Raw genomic sequence first — 23,202 nt, forward strand, 5'->3', positions numbered from 1 at the left:
TTGTGGTTTAAAATACATTACACAGTGTTTATTAAATAAGTATTTAACATCTAGGGCTTCTGAAATATTTAATATTACTGCCCTGAAAAGAGTTTCCAGGGCCCATTATGCAAATTCAGGCATCACTTGTTGGGCCATCCACACTTTTGCACGACAGCAGCGCAGAGTCTCCCCTAATGGTCCTCACTCAGTAAACACCGGTCCTCTACCCATGTGGATTTGAGACAACAAAAGATTAGCACTATTTGCAAATATGCAACTGAGTTCAAAGGCACGGCTCCCTCTCCTCGCTTCCCTTCTTTTGTTTTGCATGCACAGCTTTGAATGTGTAAGGCTTCAGCTGCAACAAGCTGCAAGATATTTTTGGGGGTTAAAGTAAAAATACCAAACTTTACCCATTAAGTTTTTCTTTTCTGACAGCGGAGTTGTTTCGTTGAATTCTATGATCCAATAAATTTAATAAATAGATTTTTTACGTGGACTTTGGTTGAAAGAAATATGTTTCACGTGTTTCTCTTTCACAAGAAAGAAAAGAAACTGATAAATTATAAAGACGTTCGGCGTGAAGTGGGGCGGCGTTTAGAGACGGAGAAGTCCGCTAATAAACCACGCCCCACATCCCCATGAGGTCCCTGAGGGCCCTTAAATGAGGAGGCCTGGAGGTATAGAAACCAGTATCTACTCGGGCCTGTCTCGCAGTCTTTGAGCCCCTTCCCTTCGGATTTAGGTCTGTTGACACACCTTGGAAATATGACTTCTTCCAACCCTGACCAGCGTCTGGAGCATCTCCTCAGCGCCGTGGAGAGCGAGTTCCAGAAGGGCAGCGAGAAGGGAGACGCGTCCGAGAGGGATATTAAACTGACGCTGGAGGACGCAGACTTATGGAACAAGTTTAAAGAATTGACCAACGAGATGATTGTCACCAAGACGGGAAGGTAGGCCCAGCGTGTGGGGAGACCTGGTGGTGTTCTGTGGGAACGCGGCCGGGCGCATTTTACGCGCGGCGTTTTAAATGTGAAAATTTGAAATTAAATTGAAAATGTATAAAAACACGATTTTAAATCTGACACACGTGAGCACGGGAGCGCTGTTTGTGTTGTTTCTGAGGCCTTTGCAGGTTTAAAAGATGTTAATTAAACTTGTGTTTCTGTAAAGTGTAAATTCACAAACCACATAAATTCTTGTTTTTCTTTTTTCAGGAGAATGTTTCCGGTTCTGAGGGCCAGCGTAACAGGTCTGGACCCAAACGCCATGTACTCGGTACTGCTGGATTTCGTCGCCGCAGACAATAACCGCTGGAAGTACGTGAACGGGGAGTGGGTTCCCGGAGGCAAACCGGAACCCCAGAGCCCGAGCTGCGTCTACATCCATCCGGATTCCCCAAACTTCGGAGCGCACTGGATGAAAGCGCCGGTGTCCTTCAGCAAAGTCAAACTCTCCAATAAACTTAACGGCGGCGGTCAGGTGAGAGAGAAACGCACAGTTAAAATTATTAGTTACAAGGATATGTTTAAAGATTTAATGACGTTCTGGTTTAGACACACCAAAATGGAGTTTAGTGCTTTTCTCAGAATGTTGGATTACTCTGGAGTTATTTCATGGCATCATAATGTAGATGATTTGTTTTAATATACGTAATTCAGTGAATGTTATTACTTTCACTTGACACCATTTGTTGTCTTCTCTTGAGTCCAAAAAAAGATGAAATAGTGACATCAGTTCCTTTACAGATCATGCTGAATTCTCTGCACAAATATGAGCCGAGGATACACATCGTGAAGGTGGGAGGCATCCAGAAGATGATCAGCAGCCAGTCCTTCCCAGAAACACAGTTCATTGCAGTCACTGCTTATCAGAATGAGGAGGTCAGTGGTGTTAGAGTAGCCTGAGGATAAATCTCCATCTGAAACTGTTATCAGTGCTTACGTGTTTTACATATTGACTGAAATGCTAACAGCCGTTTGCTTCTTTCAGATCACAGCTCTGAAGATAAAGCACAATCCCTTTGCTAAAGCCTTCCTGGATGCCAAGGAGAGGTTAAGGCCGAGAACTCAACTTACTCCTCAATGAGTCAAGTTAGCATGCTCTTATGTAGCATATAATCCTGTCTTTTTGATTGCAGGAGTGACCATAAAGAAGTGTCCGATCACAGCACGGACAGTCAACAGTCTGGATATTCTCAACGTGAGTACTGGATGGCATCTTTGCATCAAGGCTGATGCTGGTTGTTATATGTATATATTTTAATTCTGGCAGCTTCCAATGCGTGACTCAGTTGTACACGTTTTCCCTCCACAGTTGGAGGTTGGTTCATTCCAGGCCAGAGTCCCATCTGCCCCAGCAGCAGCCCCCCTCAGTTCAGCAGCACAACAGGCCACTCTTCTGGATCCTACTGCGAGCGCTACTCCAGCCTGAGGAGCCACAGAGCGGCCCCGTACCCCAGCCACTACCCCCACCGCACCACCAGTACAAGTAAGACTCCTAGTCAACGTACTATATTGATGAAATAAATAAATGGAAGAACTGGAATTTGATTTGTGGTGCATTCATTTTAATTTCAGATAACTACATGGACAACACTTCAGGGACTCTGCCAACTCATGACAGCTGGTCTGCTCTTCAGATCCCCAACTCCACAGGCATGGGCACTCTGTCCCACACCACCAACTCCACATCCAATTCTAGGTGAGCTTATTTGGTTTTATGCTGCACTTTAGGCTGGGAAATTAGCACTGAAGCAATAAGTTACTCCAACCCTCTTCTTTCTCTGGTCCACAGTCAGTACCCTAGCCTCTGGTCAGTAGCTGGCACCACGCTCACCCCTTCAGGCTCGGCTTCGGGCTCCATACCTGGAGGTCTGACCTCCCAGTTCCTTAGGGGCTCTTCATACACAGGCCTGACCTCCTCGCTGCCTGTCTCCTCACCTTCCCCAATGTACGACCCCAGCCTGGGTGAGGTTGGGGTCGGGGAAGCCCAGTTTGAGAGTTCCATTGCCAGGCTGACTGCTAGCTGGACGCCTGTAGCTCAGACCTACTGAGCAGCTGAAGCTACCTGGCCATCGTCTACAGGGGTCGGAGGGATTTGGAGTAGGACCACAGACATGAACGCAGCTCCTGGAGAATATGTGGAAATTTCACCACGTCTAAAAGGATTTTGTGAAACAGCTTAGAGCAGAGGAGGGCATATAATTTCCCCAAGGAGCCACATGAGAAACTGGGACTGTTGTGGAGAGCCACACCAATTTGCGTATAGAGTGCGGCTCTCCACAACAGTCCCAGTTTCTAATCCAGCTCATTGGGAAATAATAATTGCCCACCCCTAGAGATATTTGAACAAGATGACTTGAATAAAGCTGAGAGAACTTTGAAATTGAAGACAATCAGTCAGTTTCCCTCTAAGAGATAAGCTTTAGAATAGCTGCACAGTCAGAAATTATTGCTCTTCGTAAATCCTCTATGCTTATTTCATATTTGTTACATGGTTGTGTGGCGTCACCACCTTGCTGACATCACACAGCTAAAGTGAACTGAAGAGTATCTTGATGCACGCTAATCATCCAGGTAAGGAAATCCCCCAAACTTGTATCCCTTCATCTGGATGGAGCGTTGCAAAGGTTCCGTCACTCATCCCAGTGACTTCTTCAGTCGTTTCACTTTTATTGTTAACTGTATAAGAGGAAAGGTTCTGCTAATATTAATGTGTATATGAGTGTATATAGAATAAATTAATGTCCTGTGTTTTTTCATATAAATGTGCCTTTTGTGAGTCCAATATAAATGTTCTGTGTTCAGACTGAGCGACATGTGCCTTCTACATCTTGTAAGGGAATAAAAAGATGCCCCCTACACAAGAGTCTGTATATATATACAATCTTATTTGTATCTGGTGAACTCTCTTGAGTTTTATTTATGTCATTTAATAATAAATTATAAATGTTTGTTTTCTCAAATATTTCTTCCTTTTTTATTCTTGGCACCTCATGTTAATGTAAAACAATATAATATATATTCAGATTCACATTTCAGCACAGAGAGAAGACTATGAACAAATCCTAAGATGCGAACTCTTTCAATGGCTGCATTTTTAATTTCTCTTGGCTATTTGGGCTGATTGGGACATAATGAATGTAAAAACAAAGAATTACATGAATTTTTTAATTAATTAATTTTTTTTTTTACCTGATTTTTGTTTCTGAGAAAAATGAGATCCACATATGAGGACATTCGCTTTAAATTTCGATAGACCAGTGACAATATAATGTCCTTGTAAGTGGATATCAGGCCCTTGTAGAGCAAAATTTTGTATTTTGGTCTAGACAACCCAAAATGTGATGTCCACATATGTGGACGCCAGGTCCTAGGAGGTTAAAGATGGACACAATCTTTAATTTGGAAACTACATAAACCAAACCAGTGCCATTGGCTGAATTGTTTTTTATTGTTCATTACAGTGATTGATTAAAACACTGGTTTAATTAACAGAAACACTTTCCTAATGTACCAAACACCTGTTCTTATTTTAGACCCTATAGGTTTTGTTCTCGAGGTGTAACTTTGTGTCGCTTTGCCCTCAACTTTAAACCTTTGGCCCTGCAACACAACCTTTCTTTAAATACCACCGACCACATGCTTGTACTAAAAGTGAATGTGGCTTCTCTGGCGTGACTGAAATGATGACTTGATGGTCCAATTTCAAAAATTTATAAGGGGTATTTACCATCACTGGCACCCTTTTGTCATAATCTGCATCAATGTGCAACGTACAGTTAGCACGTTCAGAACTGCATGTGAGGAAAGTCAAAGAACATGGACCCAATATGCTAACACCTGAATGAAATACACTGGGATATGCTAATTAATGGAACCATTCATTCAAAGTTAGCTATGTAATACTAGCAGGGACACAGTGGAACAAAACCAGAATCTATTCACTGTACCAAGCTTTTCATTTGGCAGCATAATCTGAACCATCGTGTTATAATAATGTGCATTGCGCACTATCGTCAGTTGATCCCACAAAGGTGGGTAACTGTAAATGAAAAAAAGACTTTCATAGTTTATAAATTATTCACATAGTGAATGAATTTGTGTTTATAAACAATAAGCAGTTTGTTAAATTTCCATAATTGAGTAAATACTCAAAAGTATTTTATGTATAAAATTATATACAGAGAGTCTCAAGATTAACAATAACTGGAAAACTGGATCTGAATAACAGCTGGGACCACAGCTAACATCAGAGTGTAAATTTAAAAAAAAGAAGAAGAAGAAACAATTACAGCTTCAGTGAACTCACACAAAAAAGCCAAATTAGCTTTATGATTCAGGTTTCTGGTTGAATCAACCCAATTCCAGGTTTGAGGGGCTTGCACACTCATGATGTCAGTGGTGTCGTGTGTGTGTGTGTGTGCGTGCGTGCGTGTGTGTGTCAGGCCCATGGAGGTTTTGGCCACAGTACAGTGATGGAGTGGTCCTCACCGAGGTGCAAATGAAGGCTGGCGGGTCACGGGGCCACAGGCAAACAGCAATGAAGCAGCAATGTGACCCACAGCTGGTGGGGCAGATCGCAGCAGCAAAGGTCCTGTCATAAAATGTTGATGTCTCCCAACCCTCCACTTTACTGCTGTTCCAAATCCAGGGCCATACGGGCTTACTGCATGCAACAAATGGACACAGATGGAATTTTTCCAATTTTATTATTTATACTTGAATTCAATTCAATTCAATTTTATTTATATAGCGCCAAATCACAACAAAAGTCGCCTCAAGGCGCTTCATACATATAGAGAAAAACCCAACAATCATATGACCCCCTATGAGCAAGCACTTTGGCAACAGTGGGAAGGAAAAACTCCCTTTTAACAGGAAGAAACCTCCGGCAGAACCAGGCTCAGGGAGGGGCGGGGCCATCTGCTGCGACCGGTTGGGGTGAGAGAAGGAAGACAGGATAAAGACATGCTGTGGAAGAGAGACAGAGATTAATAACAGATATGATTCAATGCAGAGAGGTCTATTAATACATAGTGAGTGAGAAAGGTGACTGGAAAGGAAAAACTCAATGCATCATGGGAATTCCCGGCAGCCTACGTCTATTGCAGCATAACTAAGGGAGGATTCAGGGTCACCTGGTCCAGCCCTAACTATATGCTTTAGCAAAAAGGAAAGTTTTAAGCCTAATCTTGAAAGTAGAGATAGTGTCTGTCTCCCGAATCCAAACTGGAAGCTGGTTCCACAGAAGAGGGGCCTGAAAACTGAAGGCTCTGCCTCCCATTCTACTTTTAAATACTCCAGGAACAACAAGTAGGCCTGCAGAGCGAGAGCGAAGTGCTCTAATAGGGTGATATGGTACTACAAGGTCATTAAGATAAGATGGGGCCTGATTATTTAAGACCTTGTATGTGAGGAGCAGGATTTTGAATTCAATTCTGGATTTAACAGGAAGCCAATGAAGGGAAGCCAAAACAGGAGAAATATGCTCTCTCTTTCTAGTCCCTGTCAGTACTCTTGCTGCAGCATTTTGGATTAACTGAAGGCTTTTCAGGGAGTTTTTTGGACATCCTGATAATAATGAATTGCAGTCGTCCAGCCTGGAAGTAATAAATGCATGAATTAGTTTTTCAGCATCACTCTGAGACAGGATATTTCTAATTTTAGAGATGTTGCGCAAATGGAAGAACGCAGTCTTACATATTTGTTTAATATGTGCACTGAAGGACATGTCCTGGTCAAAAATGACTCCAAGGTTCCTCACAGCGTTACTGGAGGCCAAGGTAATGCCATCCAGAGTAAGAATCTGGTTAGATACCATATTTCTAAGATTTTCAGGGCCGAGTACAATAACCTCAGTTTTATCTGAATTAAGAAGCAGAAAGTTAGCGGCCATCCAGGTCTTTATGTCTTTAAGACATTCCTGCAGTTTAACTAATTGGTGTGTGTTATCTGGCTTCATGGACAGATAGAGCTGGGTGTCATCTGCATAGCAGTAAAAATTTATGCTATGTCTTCTGATGATACTGCCTTGGTCCTAGTACTGAACCCTGTGGAACTCCATAATTAACCTCAGTGTGTGAAGAGGACTCTCCATTTACATGTACAAATTGGAGTCTATTAGATAGATATGATACAAACCACTGCAGCGCAGTACCCGTAATACCTACAGCATGTTCTAATCGCTCTAATAGGATATTATGGTCGACAGTATCGAACGTTGCACTGAGGTCTAGCAGGACAAGCACAGAGATGAGTCCACTGTCAGAGGCCATAAGAAGATCATTTGTAACCTTCACTAAAGCTGTTTCTGTGCTGTGATGAGCTCTGAAACCTGACTGAAACTCTTCAAATAAACCATTCCTCTGCAGATGATCAGTTAGCTGTTTGACAACTACTCTTTCAAGGATTTTTGATATGAAAGGAAGGTTGGAGATTGGCCTATAATTAGCTAAGACTGCTGGGTCTAGAGATGCTTTTTGAGTAAAGGTTTAACTACAGCCAGCTTGAAGGCCTGTGGTACATAGCCGATTATTAGAGATAGGTTGATCATATTTAAGATCGAAGAATTAATTAATGGCAGGACTTCTTTGAGGTCCTGCCATTTGTAGGAATGGGGTCTAAAAGACACGTTGATGGTTTGGAGGAAGTAATTATTGAAGTTAACTCAGAAAGATCAATTGGTGAAAAAGAGTCTAAATGAACATCAATGGTACTAAAAGTTTCTGTAGATAATATTATATCTGTGGGATGATTATTGGTAATTTTTTCTCTAATGATTAAAATTGTATTGGTTGGCTCAACAGAGCTCTGACTTTTTGTCAGCCTGGCTACAGTGCTGAAGAGAAACCTGGGGTTGTTCTTATTTTCTTCAGTCAGTGACGAATAGTAAGATGTTCTGGCTTTGCGGAGGGCTTTCTTATAAATCAGCAAACTATTTCTCCAGGCTAAATGATGATCCTCTAAATCCTCTTGAGAGTATTGAGAATAACCAGGTCAATGATATTTCCATTTTGTTGATTTCATTGTGCACCCTGGCCCTTACAGTGTATCACTGGTTTAGATGAGCTGTCAGGTAAATGGTTTTATGAAGTACTAAGCACACAGCAGCACAGGTGTTCCTCAGGGTTTTTTTCTTGGACTTCTTATTCACCTTATACATAAATAATACCCAATAATGTATAGACAGTTTTTGGTACATACCATAAATGTCACCTTTGTTTTTTTAAAGACAAGATAGATAATTTTTTGTTTGTAGAAGTCAATATCATTTAGATGTAACGACATGAATGCTATTTAGAAATGATCCAGCTTTCCGTCCATATTCAAATGCTTCACAGAACTTAAGTTGTGTATCTGAAATACCTGATGCCAGACTCAGAATCAGAGAGACTTTATTCATCCCAGAGGGAAATTGAGTTGTTGTAGCAGCAGCTCTCATATAATATGAAGTGTGGAAATAAATCCAGATCAAATTTGACTTCTGTATACATACGTGTAAAAGTGTTACAAAGTTTACTGTCTGCAGTAGATTATTTACGTTCATGCATCTTCATCTCTTGGCTATATTTCATAAATGCCCACTTAATCCTGCTCTCTTATTTCATTTAAACACACACTCTCACATTAGCTGCACTTCTCATTTACACTGAACTTAGAGGAACTGAGTTCAGTGATTCTGCTGCCTACAAATTTAACAAGCTACAAACATATAAAGCTGCTTTCTCTTATTTCATTATAGCATTTAAAGGGTTATGTTTATGATCACAAATACTTCTTGAACATTTTCTTAATACTGAAAATCTATTGTGTATTTATTTTAAAAGTTGTATTTGTTGTACACAGAGCTCTCTTGAAAGAAAATCCAGATTTCATTTCATTGACTGATTTTTAAATGAAGGATTTAATACTACTACTAATACTAATTTTACTACTACTACAACTATTACTAATAAAATTAATAATAATAATAATAACAGTGCTCCAAGCCTTTGCATATCCTCCTACGCTGTGTCCATGAATACACAATATCTGTGTTTCTGTGTGTTTGTTTGTTTGTTTCTTTGACCGTGAACTTTTGTACACGATCAGGAACTGAGCAACCAAACTTAGCACATCTTAGGTCTCTGAAGGTTCTCATCTGTATCAAATCTCATTATGTTGCCTAGCAATTACCGAGCAACATGCTAAAATTAGATGTTTCATACCTTTATGCACCTATAACATCTAAGAAAGGCATTGTATAATTTTTATTTGACAGTTGATAGTTATGCACAATATATTATGACATCATCAAGTTGCCTATCAGCCACATTGGAATGGGCTAAAAGTGTAAAGTAAGCTCCTAGTGGAGACAAGAACTTTACTGTTCTTATAAATATGTTATATTCCAGCAGCAGGTGATCAGACATCTGGAGAAGCTGAGCTGGCAGGGTCGGAAAACCAAAGAAAGAAGGTAAAAGACATTAAAAGACTGTAGCGCTACAGGATCAGGTGATAATTCTCTTCAGGTGAGACACAATGAGCCACTTCCTGGACAGAATGCATACATGTTTAAGCCGACTTTAGTATATGCAACAGATCATATTGATTTATAAAGCTGTAAATTAGCTTTGTCAAAATGTCATTTGACACTTTGACATGTTTTTAGACATTTTTCTCACTGGAACAGTAAAAAACAGACATTTTGTGAGGATTTACGGTTATATTTGGCAACACTAGCATGAAACACACTCTGACTCTTATCTGTGTGCAGTATTTATATATTTTCAAACAAAACAAATTAAACAAACAAATAAACAAATAGCAAAAATTCACTGGACCCTTATTTTCATCTTCAGTGTGTGTGTCTGTGTGTTTATGAACAGTTGGAGGATGTTTGCTGTTGGTCTTTGCTCAGTCTGGAGTGGTAAACAGGTCCTGCTGGGCTCAGTGGCCCTCTCTGCCTTCTCAGTTAAGGTGTGTGTGTTTGTGTGTTGGCCAGAGGACCTTCTGCTGACTGAAGCCTTTGTCCTCCACGATGGCTGATCTGCTCTGTACGCCCGAGCCTGCAGCCTGTGTTGGCCTTTGCTAATTGACAATTGGAGTTTGACTTTGCACATCAGCCTCCTCGCCGCCCCTGGAAGTGTGTGCTCCAAATACGCTTTACAGAGTGTGCTCAGCACCCAGGTGTGGAGGATGGTGAACTCTAGGTAACACATCCACATGCTGGATTGGCTCGGAGAGGTCTAATTATAAAGTTTTATCCGTGTAGAGTCTGATCCAACTAAGATTTATCAGAAAGAAGCTGGATGCAGACAAGAGGCAAAGTCAAACTTGTTTTTATCATCTATGAATGCACCATGAGCATCAAAATCTGACAGCCTCTCCTAATCCCATCCCATCTTTGTCCTGGTGTACCCTCACGTATCCATCCTCCACTTCCAGGAATAATTCCACCAATTAGCCTTACAGAAGAAGGTGAAACAGTGCTCACAAACACCATGACTACAACGGTGAGTCACATTGTGCTACGGGCCTTGTGGGTGATTTACGAGAGGCTGCTGCCAAAAAACACAAGTCGCCAAGTCTGGAACAGCGAGTCAGTGCAGCGGTGAGGAGGAGTGTTTGCAGAACGCCCGCCTCGCCCACCCCAGAACCCCAACCCTGTCCCTCTGATGTCTGTGTGTCTTTGTTAATGAAGAAATTCTGGTACCTTGGTGAGACATTGCTGTCAGCTGAGCAGATTCTGGCTCCTCCGTGCCCTCAGCCCCTGCACAGTCATACCGCCGCCCCACCCAACCACAATCCCATCAGGCTTCAGGGTGACTTTCTTTGACCAGGATGGAGCTACTTCAAAAACTGAAATGCTAATATTTAATATATATTTATATAAATATTGAATATACAAAGACAAGCAGAGGCAAAAATATGTAAATGAATCAGGATAATAATAATTCTCATACAATTATGAGCTCTGGCAGCTGATTAATAGACCACACTTCATTGTATAGGGTCCATTTTTAAAAATTTGATTGGTGAATGCAGTGCAAATATGTGTAATAACAATTTTGAATAATAAAAACTGGGACCTGGCCAGCGACCAAAGCTCTGTGAATCCCACACTTCACTGGTCACAGTGAGCTTTCCAGATTAATTATGTTTCTTCTTCTTCGTCTATAGTTTGACTGAGCTCAGACGTCACTTGGCTTAGATAGAAAGAAGAAGAGAGACATTTCTCACTAAAATATATGGCACCAATCGAATTCAACCTGCTACTATGTCAGGGTGTAAACTAACAATGGAGAGAGTGGAGACATAAAGCTGGGAACAGAATAAAAATGGCATTTAAAGCACAAATGAATATTTGACTGTTAATAATGAGGAGGGTCTAGTTACCAAAAACTATTTAACTTGTCTAAAGTTCTCTTCAATCAGCCTCAAAGCTGAAAAGGTTATCACAGTTGGTGTAAGTGTTAAACAAGCGTGGTGCTTTGTAATTCAAGCTGGCCACTTTGTGATTTTGTGATTGCTACTTTAACACCATCCAGTCAACCATTGGACAGCCGTGACAGAATAAATGAAAGCCCAGTGCTCTGTAATTTTCCTACAGGGCACCAAGCTTGCAGGAAAAATGGTGACAAATACTGACATAGTTACCTGTGGTCCGCAGACAGCAGGCCTGATAGCCTGATGAGGCTGCTGACTGCACAGTGTTTTTGAACTACATGAGCTATTTCACACATTAGGAGGAGCTGCTAACCAGCATAAGCTAATGTATGTTCCCTCTGGTAGCTGTAGTGATATTGACAGCCTCTCACCATCCTGACAGCCCAGTCCAGTTAGCTGTGGACAGTCACACAAGCTGAAGAGTCTTGTAAGCAAACTGGTCCTGAGGGAAGGAACATTTAGCAGAGGCGCATGATATCCAGCGTGGTCTCAGTAAGACAGCCTGCCTTTGACTTGTTGGTTATAGCCTGGCTAATAGTCCTCAGAGAGCAATGTGGTTTAATGAATGCATTTAATATGTTTAATTATTGCTCACTGCTATCAGCAGCACCGTTTGCATCCCAACAACTTCTAAAGTGCAACTTGGCAGATTGGTTACATGATGGATTGCTGCAGTTCAGAGACACAAGAGTGGAAACTTTTAGCTGCTCTGTAACATCTGTAACTGATCAGAACTTGCAAACACAATCACTCAGAATATAATTAGGGTGGCTGTAGCTCAGCAGAGAGAGCAGGTCATCTAATACTCAAGGAGTTTAGTTAGAATAATTATATGTATATATGGCTGCTCCAGTCTGCATGCCGAATACCCGTGGGTAAGATACTGACCCCAAGTTGCTCTCTGATGCATCCATCCGAGTGTGAACGTGAGAATGTTAGACAGCACGTCAGCACAGAAAAAAAGTTGCTTGTGTGAGTGAGGCATCGTGAATAAAATGCAATATAAGAGCCAGTCCAATTATTTTATCTTACAAGATGAAAGAGTTGATTTTTAAACATTTTTTAACTCAAGCACACACAGACGCTTATTTTTGCACTGGCTGCAAACAACAAACAAATATGAGCATTGACTGAATAATTTATTTAAAGAATTTTCTACCTTTTCACAGTGTGAATTCCCGGTTCATTAATCAGTATGTGGTCACAGATATAGTCGATATTTATGTGTCATTTACTACAAGTATAATGGAGTAAAATAAAGCTAACTTTAAAACATTTTTTTATTATTAAAAAACCTTGCGTGTAATTGGCTACACCTGCCCTTATTCACCGTTACCTCAGAATTAAGATTTTAACTATTTAGTGACTCTGTTGTAACAGTTAAAGCTAAAATCTAACGCGCCATCTTCTGTTTCCTATCAGATTGATAGGATTTGTCCTCTATTCAAAAACTACCGAACACTCTAATGCCTTTGATACACTCTCCTGATGTTTCAGGAAGACACTGCCCTCTTGTGGCTGAAAATGAAACATCTTATTCAACCTTTGTATGATATCATTGCATTTCACTAGCTGGGACCACATCCTCATTTTAGGTTCATTTTAGAGAAGTGAATGAATTGAAAGAGGGGGTGAGGGTGGGGTACGAAGCAAAACGAACGGCTTGTAGCGCTTGGGGTTCCAAGATGTGGTCCCGCCCCTGAAATTCAGATAAATTAGCTCCAATTATTCATGCACTGGAACTGCAGCGTTACGTTTGGCTTTTCCAAGCTCACGAGCTTCTGCAAGCTCACAAGCTTGCAGAAGCTCATGAGCGTCCAAAATCTGCACAGCAGGAGGAGGAAAAGGCTTCCTGGTTTAATGATTGCACTTCTTCAGACTGATGGTTCAGAAACAGAACTCAATTACATTTTAAATCCATTTATAAAATAAAAAAAAAATCCAGACACATCTTTAAATATGGAAACAACATGCAAAGGAAGAACACTGCTGTTACATTTATCAAACTCTTAGATTTAAACATGAATCTATGCACTTCAGACATGCACGTCAGCACAAGCATGTCCAGCAGAGAGATGAAGGGGGGAGTTGGTTGGTGCCTGATGTCAGCTCTGGTGTCATTTACATGAACCGTGAATCTAAAACCTCTGACAACAGAAAGCCTCAGCTGAATTTTGCTTTAGAGAAATCCATCTCTGGGTGCTGAGCCATGAACCTGCAGAGACAGAAGGTGTCAGAGTCAGAAACAAAAGGAAGGTGAGAAGGCGAGGTGCAGTCAGCCTGTGAAGTCAGTGAATGGGAGATTCGTTCATTTATGGATCATGACAGTTGGTTAAACTTTTTGGGAAGGAACAGAGCACGTTACATCTGTTTTCTCACATTTCTATGAAGTGAAATTATTCTAAAAACTTTCTGTATTCCAGGCTGGTCAGAGGAAAAGCCTTTGTTTTCTGCTGCAAAGCGAATGTTTATTTTAATTCTACTAAGAATGAAAAGCTGTACGCTTCGTCTGAGATGACACCTTCACACAACATGTTTGATTGGACAGACACAATTTGACCTTTGTGTCACTAAAGAAACTCTGAGACCAATTACCTCCACAGCACTCCCTATGGTAGTATTGTTTAACCTTTATAAAATTAAACAAGATCCTCAGAGGCAGCTTTAACAAGCTAGAAGAGGAAGTGGGCTTCAGCAGACAGCAGAGGAGGGAAAGGGGTCATTCCCAACAAACGGTAATAAGCTGCACATGAACCATTGACTCATACAGTCATTGAAACATCAGTCTGAAGTTTGTTTGTTTCCCCCCCCCACTCAGGAAAATTCCTACATAGAAGAATTTTTATAAGAGGAAAATTAGCAGTACACAATCTATTTCTTTTAAGTTAATTTTAAACAGAGTAACAGGAAATTGTGTCATGTTAATTGTTACCATCCACTGTTTGCCTAAAACAAAGTTTCCATTTATTAAACCGATTGCCGCGAAATTGAAAGCTTCATATATCATTATTATTTGTGTACAAAAACAAAACTGGGTTCATGCACTCATAAATCAATGAGCTCTTTGTGGTTAATCATCATGACACAATGACAAAAATCAACACAACTGAATTCATTTTATATTCAAAATGAGCCGAAATGTGTGACAGAGCACATAAAGATCAAGCCTGGGGGCCATATTTCCGTAGACAAGTATCGCCCTCTGGTGGCCATTAAAAAGATTGCAGGTTTAAGGCATAATTTTTAAGATCCAGAAGCTAAGTCTATCTTTTATAGTGTCTGCGGCTTAAGTTTTGTTTTTCCTCTAAACACAGCAAGTGGAACTTCATGGATTGTCTCTCTCACCAGCAGAAGTAAGGCTGTGCCACTTTTTTGTGTTGGAGAGTGGAGGTGGATAAAGCTCCAAGTGCATGTTAACTTCCCTAATGTACGGATTCAAACGTGATAGACTCTTCATCTTTACCATACCATACATGGACCTGCAGCCTACTGGGATACATACTGTTTAAATATTACTGCCTCAAGAAAGACACCGTGTTACTTCAGCTCTCCATTTGTAACATTGTTTCTAGGCAATTTCACTGACTGGGATATACTTACTTATATTTTATTGCTAATTTCCAAAGTATACTACAAACTTTTTTTACTCAGTGGTATCAGTTCATTTCACTACACTATCAAAACATGCCTGCAGGAGAAACATCTTTGCAATTTCACATGAAGGCAACCGATTCTTTTCCCATCTTTTTTCCAATTTTTTCGCCATCTTTAAAATGTGATTAACTTAGTTTCATGACATTTCATTTTTTATCATCTCTCCTGCAGCTTTGTTTGGATTCTTCTTTAATTTTAAAAACTGGTGCCCATTTTACCCACAGAGTGGCTCAAAAGTAGACGGCTCCATTATTCAGGTGTTTATTAGCGTCTACTGTAGCCTTCAGACACAAAATCTGCACCAACACTGAAACCTACTTTTTAAGAATATCTTGTTTCTTCTGCTCTTCAGATGTAGGTAGGCCCATTGATTTTTGCCTTTGGTCGTACATCATCTTCTCCACCATACCACGCGTCTCTCCATCCAGATCTGACAGCTGTTCAACAGGAAGCGGGCACAGTGAGGAAGGAGCAGAAAGATCCACACGTGTCAGTAATCTTTTAGTTCCTTCTACAATAAACAGTTAGTGTGAAAGTTGCATTTACCTTTGAGTTCTCGGGACAGACTTTCTTGGTGTTAATTTCAGGATCTGTAGTGACGATCTTGCTCCACCACTCCATTTTGTTAATCTGAAATCAAAATACGATTTGACACTCTCTCTCTCTCTCTCCAGTTGACTGAGTAATTCCACAGTGTGCCACACATCTACATGTCTTCTTACCTTTTCCAAGTGGACAGTAACCACCTTGCCATCATCGATGAGCCAGGAGCTCTCCTCTACCTTCACCTCGTTGTAGAGCTGGCCATCAATAACTGGAGGATGTCCTTTCAGGCCCACTTTGATGGAGCGCCGCTGGATGTCCACCACCACATCTTTGCCCTTAATGCGGAAGTTCACGCTAAAGGGCACTGCCACCTGTGGGAGGAGTTTAATTATTAATATTTTAATTATACACGCGCACATGTGTTCTTATAAGCTTATAAAACTCTCATCTGCACAGAAAAAAAGAGAAGAAATTCCACTGCTCTCCAATAAAACCTTTTTCCACTCAAAACTGTCTGGCTCAACTTGAATTTTAGGGTTTTCCAATAAGTGTTGTACCTGGTAACAGGCACTTTTTAGTACCTAATGAGCTGGAGTGATCTCGGTAGATCTGATAATGTGATTTCAACAGATTGCATGCCACTGATTGGCTAGTCAGTGGTCCCGCACGATCACTTATGACAGTGTCGCCTTATGAAAATTAAAACTGCCCTTGAAACCCGGCAACGAGGAATATGGCCACACAAGAAACAACACCGTGGTGTCTGAGTCACGCACCGAGCAGGAGGTATAAGATTACGTCGACGCCCTCCATTTCTGCGCTTGTGTCGCGTACAAATAATGTCACAGAACTTTCTCGCATGTTGCTATAACAACCCCAAACACATTAGGTGGTACTCAAATGTAATGGCGATGTTAAAAGATATTTAAGACAACTTCCAGCACCTTTTATTTATCCAGTATTCTGTATGCATTCTGACTCTTTCCACAACACTCTTGGCATATCTGAATAAAGCTGGAAGGAATAATAATGTAGAATTCACATAAGTGTCATGATCTTCCCCTTCTGCAAAGGCCAATGGAAAACAAATACAAATGTGTTCTGGCGCATGCTGTTTAAGGAAACACATCGCCTGAAAGAAAGAGGCACAGGGTAATGCACAGGAAACATTAAGAGGGTTTTGATATGCATCGTATTGTGCTATCCAACTGGCAAACTCAGGCAAAGATGACATTACTGAGCTGTAAGAACAACATTATGATGGAGCTGTAAGTATGGTGAGAATACAACTGAAAGCTGAGAGATGCTCAAAGAACCATTCAGATGTTCAGTAAACACAAGCTGAGAAAAGGTAAAGTCCAGCATGATGCTGAAACCAGAAAGAACTCACATCAACTTCAGACAGGGACTGCGTCCACTTGTAGTTGGGCAGGTCAGCTCCATTTCCCGAATTAGGCTTCAGTTTATCCTTGTCCTTCTCATCCTCCTCTCCTTCAGAGTCAGACTGAAGGAAAAGAAAATGAACATGAATAAGAGTTAATTAAACAAAACGTTAAGTGCACCCCATTTTACTGCTCAGTCAACACTAAGTAATAAGGTACATGTCAAACTCCTCACTCACGCCTTTCTCTTTCTCGGCTTTGTCAGATGACATCTCTGCTGCTGCCGCTGTATTCTCTTCTTCCTTCTTTTTCTAGCATAAAAAATCCAGACATAAATTAACAGACATAACAGTTCAGAGTGTAATTGACCGTTTCAGAGACACACTGATGACAGAAAATTTTGAAATCTGCATTTCACCTTATCAAGCTCAGTCTGAAGCTTCTCTGCTTCCTCGTCTGTCAGCTCCTGGATTCTTGGACCGTCGTCGTTCTTCTTTTTCCTCTCCTCCTCTGCAAGCTTGGCCGCTCTTTCAGCTTTCTCTCTCTTTTCTTTCTCTTGTTTCATCTGCTTCTCTTTCTGGGCCTTCAGCGCTAGCTTGCTGTGGTGAGCAAAGGCATCCTTGACGAGCTGAAGAACACAAGGGATTTCATTTAAAACTGAGGGACGGGTGGAGTTGTGTGTTTATCACTGATCTCTTGAATGTGACACGAGGTATAGCTGGACCAGCAATGCTCACCTTCTCTGCTGCACCTGAATCTCCACCAGTGAAGAAATCAGTTTTGCGGCGGAGGAAGCTGAAAAATGTGTTTACTAACTGTTGACAGAAAATAGGTCAAGAATAAGTTACAAAATCCATATAACAGATTACAGCTTTATTATGGACTTTATGTCTGAAATAAATTACTGCGTGGATGGGAGAGCCTTCCTTTTCTGTGCTGGGTGTCTGCGTGTTCACGACTCTTAAAATACACCATTGTTACCAAACATTCGTTGCGCTTTATCTTATGCATCTGATTCCAGATCACATCCTTCACCTTTTCCTCATAACAGCAGATCTCTTTTAGCAAATACATTTTCTTCCAGAACCTTCACTCATCCGGGACACAACGTCACATTACTACAGTAAGAAAATTACTTGTAACGAACATTACTTTTAACAGTTTCTATCAGGACCATGGACCATCTAATAGACATGCTCAAACAGAACTAAGTTCATTTTTTGCTAAGTTGTGCTGTCTCCTTAGTCACATGTATGCCAAATTCACCAGAACACTCCGCAGACTGTAGCTAAGCTAGTCCACGAAAGCCATGGTTATTAATAACAAAATCATTTTCTAAACTTTGCAAAACAGTTTAAAACATTATTTTTTGTTCGTGTTTGTGACTGTTCATAGGCACGGTGTACATACTAGCTTACAGGCTAACCACGTTAGCGTTAGTACAGTAGCTTTAGCATGTTAGCACGGCGATGCACTGCTTTACCTCTTGCACCCCTCCTTCGTGTTGCTGCGCCATAACAAGCAACATGCCGTCATATTTTTCTTCATCTTCACCCATGCTGACTGACTGAGAAACGGAATCAGGACCGGCACAAAAATCAAGCAAAACAAGTTCTGTTAGAAAGAAAGCAAAGCTGTTCTGTGAGAGTCACGCTGAACACTTCCTGGAAACAACCCCCTTCTTGCTCTTGTTTCGACCAATTGGAGCAATACACTGTTACTGATAGCTAAAACACCCAATAAATGGAAGGCGCTGTTTCAGGGCGGGACTCGGGCTTATTTGAAGAATAAGAATATTCTAGAGAAGAGAACGGAGCCATGATTGAAACTTTACATTTATTCAGTTAAATGCCAATTGTCATGTTCATTCAACATATTGGATTGAAATAATAATACAATCTAGCCTGCTGCTGAGTTATATTGGATAGGTAGAAATAATTGGTGCAACTTGCTGGAAAATGGAGCTTTAAGCAGCTACTTCTCCTCCTCCTCCTTCTTCTACTTTTAAACACAATCACAGACACAAACAAGCATAAACTATGCCATAAAAAAGCAAGATTAAAATATACAAAGTCAACTTTCCAACCTTAGTTATCAAGACAAGAAGGTAAACTGTGATTTTGGGTATGCAACCTTTTCTATGATAAAGAATTACCTACATCACTAACATTCCATAACTGCTATTATCTTTCTGGACAGTGTAGTTAATCATCTAGCTGTCCACACACCCATCTACTTTCTTTCAGTTATTCTTCGCTGGGTCATGAGAGCAAAAGTCTGACAAGAGAAACCCAGATTTCCCTCTCCGTCACCCCCTCCACCTTATCCAGGGCATTCCCAGACCAGCTGAAAACAAACAAACAAACAAACAAACAAACTCTCTAGTGTGTCTTGGGCAGAGATGGGCAGTAACGCGTTACTGTAATCCGATTACTTTTTCAAGTAACGAGTAAAGTAAGGGATTACTATTGCAAAAACGGTAATTAGATTACCGTTACTTTCCCGTAGGAACGCTGCGTTACTGCGTTACTAAAACCGTGATTTTTTTGGGAGAATGTCTCATGACAGTGACGTAAGCAAGTGTGACGTTCGTGACAACAGCTGTGTGCAGATCAACAATGGATAATATATCGAGTGCAGAGAGAGTATGAGCGTGCAGCGTTTAAAGCATGGAAGTACTGACCTTACTTTAAGTTTGATTCCATAAAAAGTGACAAAAACATTAGCTTCCGTTGTGCGTGGGAAGAAAACTTCTTTTTACAGCGAAACCCCCCCTAAACTTCCAAGCAAGCACCGAGTGCTCTACGAGGTAATGGGAAATTCACAGAGAAACTCGCGGATTCTTCCACTGACCGCTGCGGCACACCTGCACCAGGGTAAACCTCCGCCTACCCTACTCCTGCTTTACAGGTGAAAATAGAGCAAAAGGACCGCTAGACCAAAGGACTTTATTTATTTTCTGCTGTGTTTTACTTGCATCTATTTGAAAGAGTGAGTGTAAACACAAAAAATATTTTTATTTTATGTGCTGGAATGTGCAGAAAATAGGTTTAAATATTAAACAAATTTCTTCCAGTCAGAGAATGTTGCATATAATTAAGTTTTTTGCTTGATGCATAAAGTTAAAAGATTAAAACTAATGAAACAAGTTTTAAAAAGGGACTTTTCCATTTGATTACATTTTGTATGATGGATTATGTAGAAAAAGTAGAATTGGGCTGAAAGAGCTATCGCTTTATCACCTATTCAGGTTGTAAATCGTGTTTTTAAAAAGTAACTAAGTAACTAATTACTTTTGAAAATAAGTAAACAGTAAAGTAATGGGATTACTTTTTTGAGAAATAATCAGTAATTAGTTACTAATTACTTTTTTCAAGTAACTTGACCAACACTGCCTGTAACACCCCGGCACAGTCACCCTAGGCACAGTGGAGTAGCAGATCTACTGTGAAACCTGCTTGACTAACTGAACTCCTTATCTTGATGCATGCTCAATAATCCAGGTAAGTAAATCCCAAAAGGTTGATTCTGTTCATCTGGACGTGGCATTTTCAGTGGGAGAAATGTTTCGTCACTCATCCAAGTGACTTCTTCAGTCTCAGCTGACTGCAGGTTTCCCCAATCTTATAAACATTACATTTGCATAATGACTGAAACTTGCACCACTGCATCAACAATGGGCTGGGAGGTCAGTTCCTTCATCATTAATATGCAAAATCTCATGATCATTGATCAACAACTACTGACCAAAGCCCACTGATCAAAGACCTTGAGTACCGTTCTTGCCATTATTGCCATGATTTATACATTTCTTCTGGCGAAGCGGATGGCACAAGATGGGAGGCCATTTACGTGAAAAAGGGAAAGACCATCTCTGAAGTATAGGAGGGGGCCTAAGGGTACATCTTTTGCCATCTTACAATGCTGTGATTGGAGCCATTCCCCAACTATCTGTGAATGGTACTCATGGTCTTTGATCAATGTGTTTTGATCAGTAGTTATTGTTGCTTGGGCAGCATTAGGACTTAAATAAACCTGAAGTGATACCACTTTGTGGTCTGTAAGTGGAGCTGGCATTATATTGACTATTATATTATTCTTATCTAAGCAATCAGGGACTAACCAGAAATCAGTACAGGATTTAGAAGAGCTGGATTTATCATTCCATGTATACAGTTTGGCTTTAGGGGTTTTAACTCTCCAAATGTCTATTAAATGAATTTTTTGCATAAATGTATTTAGGTAACAAGACAGAGAGTTATTTGAACTAGGTGTCCATCTGTGTAAGGATGTGGAGCAATATTAAAGTCACCTCCCACTAATAACAGAAGATTAGTTTATCTGGATAACCAGAACAAAAAACATGTTTCAAGGGCATCCAACAAAAAGTCATCTTCTGACTTAGAGTTAAAACCATATAGATTGGCAAGAAAAAAGAATTTACCACTAATGTTGATTGATAATTGCTAACACATAATGACCTCCTGGGTCTACTTCAGAGTGTATAACATTCCCATTAAATTTGTTTTTATGAGTAATAACTCCTGCCCATCTTTCTGATCCCTGTGAGAACCATAGGTCTTTGCCCCACTGCATTTTCCAAAAAGCAGTATTATTTTATTTTTATTATTATTATTATTATTTTTAACAGAGCGTGGTTGTTGAAAAAACAATAAAGGCAGTATTCTGTTGATTTGCAAAGAAAAATAAAGCTTTACGCTTAACACTGTCTCTTAAACCCATGACATTGAGAGTAAAAAGTGATATAGACAAGTAACCATTACACAAAATAATGAACAGCTTACTTCCCTTAGTGAACATAGAGATTACTTTAGAACATAGTACTGTAGAGATGACAGTGGACTTCAGGAGACATCCTCAACACTGCTCCCACACACCATATCAGACAGCCCGTTGTCTACTGTGGAGATCTTTAAGTTCCTGGGTACCACCATATCCCAGGACCGGAAGTGGGAGACCAACATCTCCTTCATCCTCAAAAAGACCCAGCGGAGGATGTACTTCCTGCGACAACTGGGGAAGTACAGTTTTCCACAGGAGCTGCAGATCCAGTTCTACACTGCAGTCATTGAGTCTGTCCTGTGCTCTGTCCTGTGCAGTCTGCTATGGAGCAGTCACTAGTGATGGGATTTCCGGCTCTTTTAAGAGAACCGGCTCTTTTGGCTCGCCTCACTAAAAAGAGCCGGCTCTTTCGGCTCCGAACCGGCTCTTCAGGTTGTTTTGTTGCTTTAAATAATTTATTTTTAACAATAATATAAAATTATGCACAAAAGGAATTACTAATGTAAAAAAAATGGTTTTATTTATATATGTTTATATATAAATATTTACGGTGGCCCCTAGAGACAAAGCACGTACAAACTCCAAAACACAGCTACCTAGATCACTTAAATTACACAATTTACTTTTGATAGAAGTAACTAGTAACGTAACTAAGTTACTAATTTAAAGTAACTTACCCAACACTGTAAAACATATAGTTAGGGCTGGATCAGGTGACCCTGAGTCCTCCCTTACTTCAATCTGTTTGTAACCCAGGTCTCCCAGCAGCCTTAATACAATCCTGTTTCTGAAGTTTACGGGCTACGGGTGGAATATATGACAGCATATATGTCACTGACGAAAATTCACTGGACCAGCAGCAAAAGAATGCATTTCAGTGAACACTTAATGACCTCAGTTGCTTTGACACAAAGGCATCTGCTGTGATGCTTACACCTCTGATTAAGTCTCATAAGTGTCAGATTTGTTTTCATATATAGATATAAAAATATCGATATTTACTGATAGATGATCATAATTTTAATATTTCTGACTGTGTGAGTCAAAATTGAATTGAATTGAATCGGATCGACTCAGGACCTTGTGAATCGGAACTGAATCGCCTATAGAAATCAGTGATGATACCTAGTCCTACTAGTTCCGTGGACTTTACACCTTATATAGGTGTGTACTTTTTCAAATCATGTCCAGTCAGCTGAATTTACCACAAGTCGTAGAAAAATCTCAAAGATGATCAGAAGAAATAACATGCGCCTTAGCTCAATTTTGAGTGTCATGGTGTAACAGAGTTAGAAAACAGCTGAATTAATTTCCTCAAAATTGATTTGCTTTGCGAATAGTTGGAGCCAGCTGGTAGACAACTAATGCAACTCCATTGTTAAGGTTCCAAATCGCTGCTCAGT

At 40.4% G+C, this 23,202-nt stretch overlaps 2 protein-coding genes across 2 annotated transcripts; one reads left to right on the forward strand and one right to left on the reverse strand.

Annotated features, from left to right (window-relative positions):
• Positions 1-713: 713 nt before the first annotated feature.
• On the forward strand, positions 714-3,226 carry tbxta (T-box transcription factor Ta). Its single transcript, XM_084919512.1, has 8 exons — positions 714-935; positions 1,200-1,464; positions 1,731-1,865; positions 1,975-2,036; positions 2,123-2,184; positions 2,299-2,472; positions 2,562-2,685; positions 2,779-3,226. Exons 1-8 carry the CDS (start codon positions 751-753, stop codon positions 3,035-3,037), a joined length of 1,266 nt encoding a protein of 421 aa, XP_084775638.1. The 5' UTR covers positions 714-750; the 3' UTR covers positions 3,038-3,226.
• A 9,308-nt stretch (positions 3,227-12,534) lies between these two features.
• nudc (nudC nuclear distribution protein) lies at positions 12,535-18,692 on the reverse strand. The gene is made up of 9 exons (XM_084919932.1): positions 18,480-18,692; positions 17,734-17,811; positions 17,415-17,624; positions 17,236-17,307; positions 17,005-17,118; positions 15,791-15,985; positions 15,615-15,698; positions 15,387-15,505; positions 12,535-13,629 (listed from the first exon to the last, which is right to left on the reverse strand). The coding sequence occupies exons 1-9, from the start codon at positions 18,552-18,554 to the stop codon at positions 13,578-13,580; spliced, it is 999 nt and encodes a 332-aa protein (XP_084776058.1). The 5' UTR covers positions 18,555-18,692; the 3' UTR covers positions 12,535-13,577.
• Positions 18,693-23,202: the final 4,510 nt, after the last annotated feature.

The sequence above is a fragment of the Perissodus microlepis genome, chromosome 22, assembly GCF_051167445.1.
Source record: "Perissodus microlepis isolate ML-2025 ecotype Zambia chromosome 22, ASM5116744v1, whole genome shotgun sequence".
Classification (NCBI taxonomy): Eukaryota; Metazoa; Chordata; class Actinopteri; order Cichliformes; family Cichlidae; genus Perissodus; species Perissodus microlepis.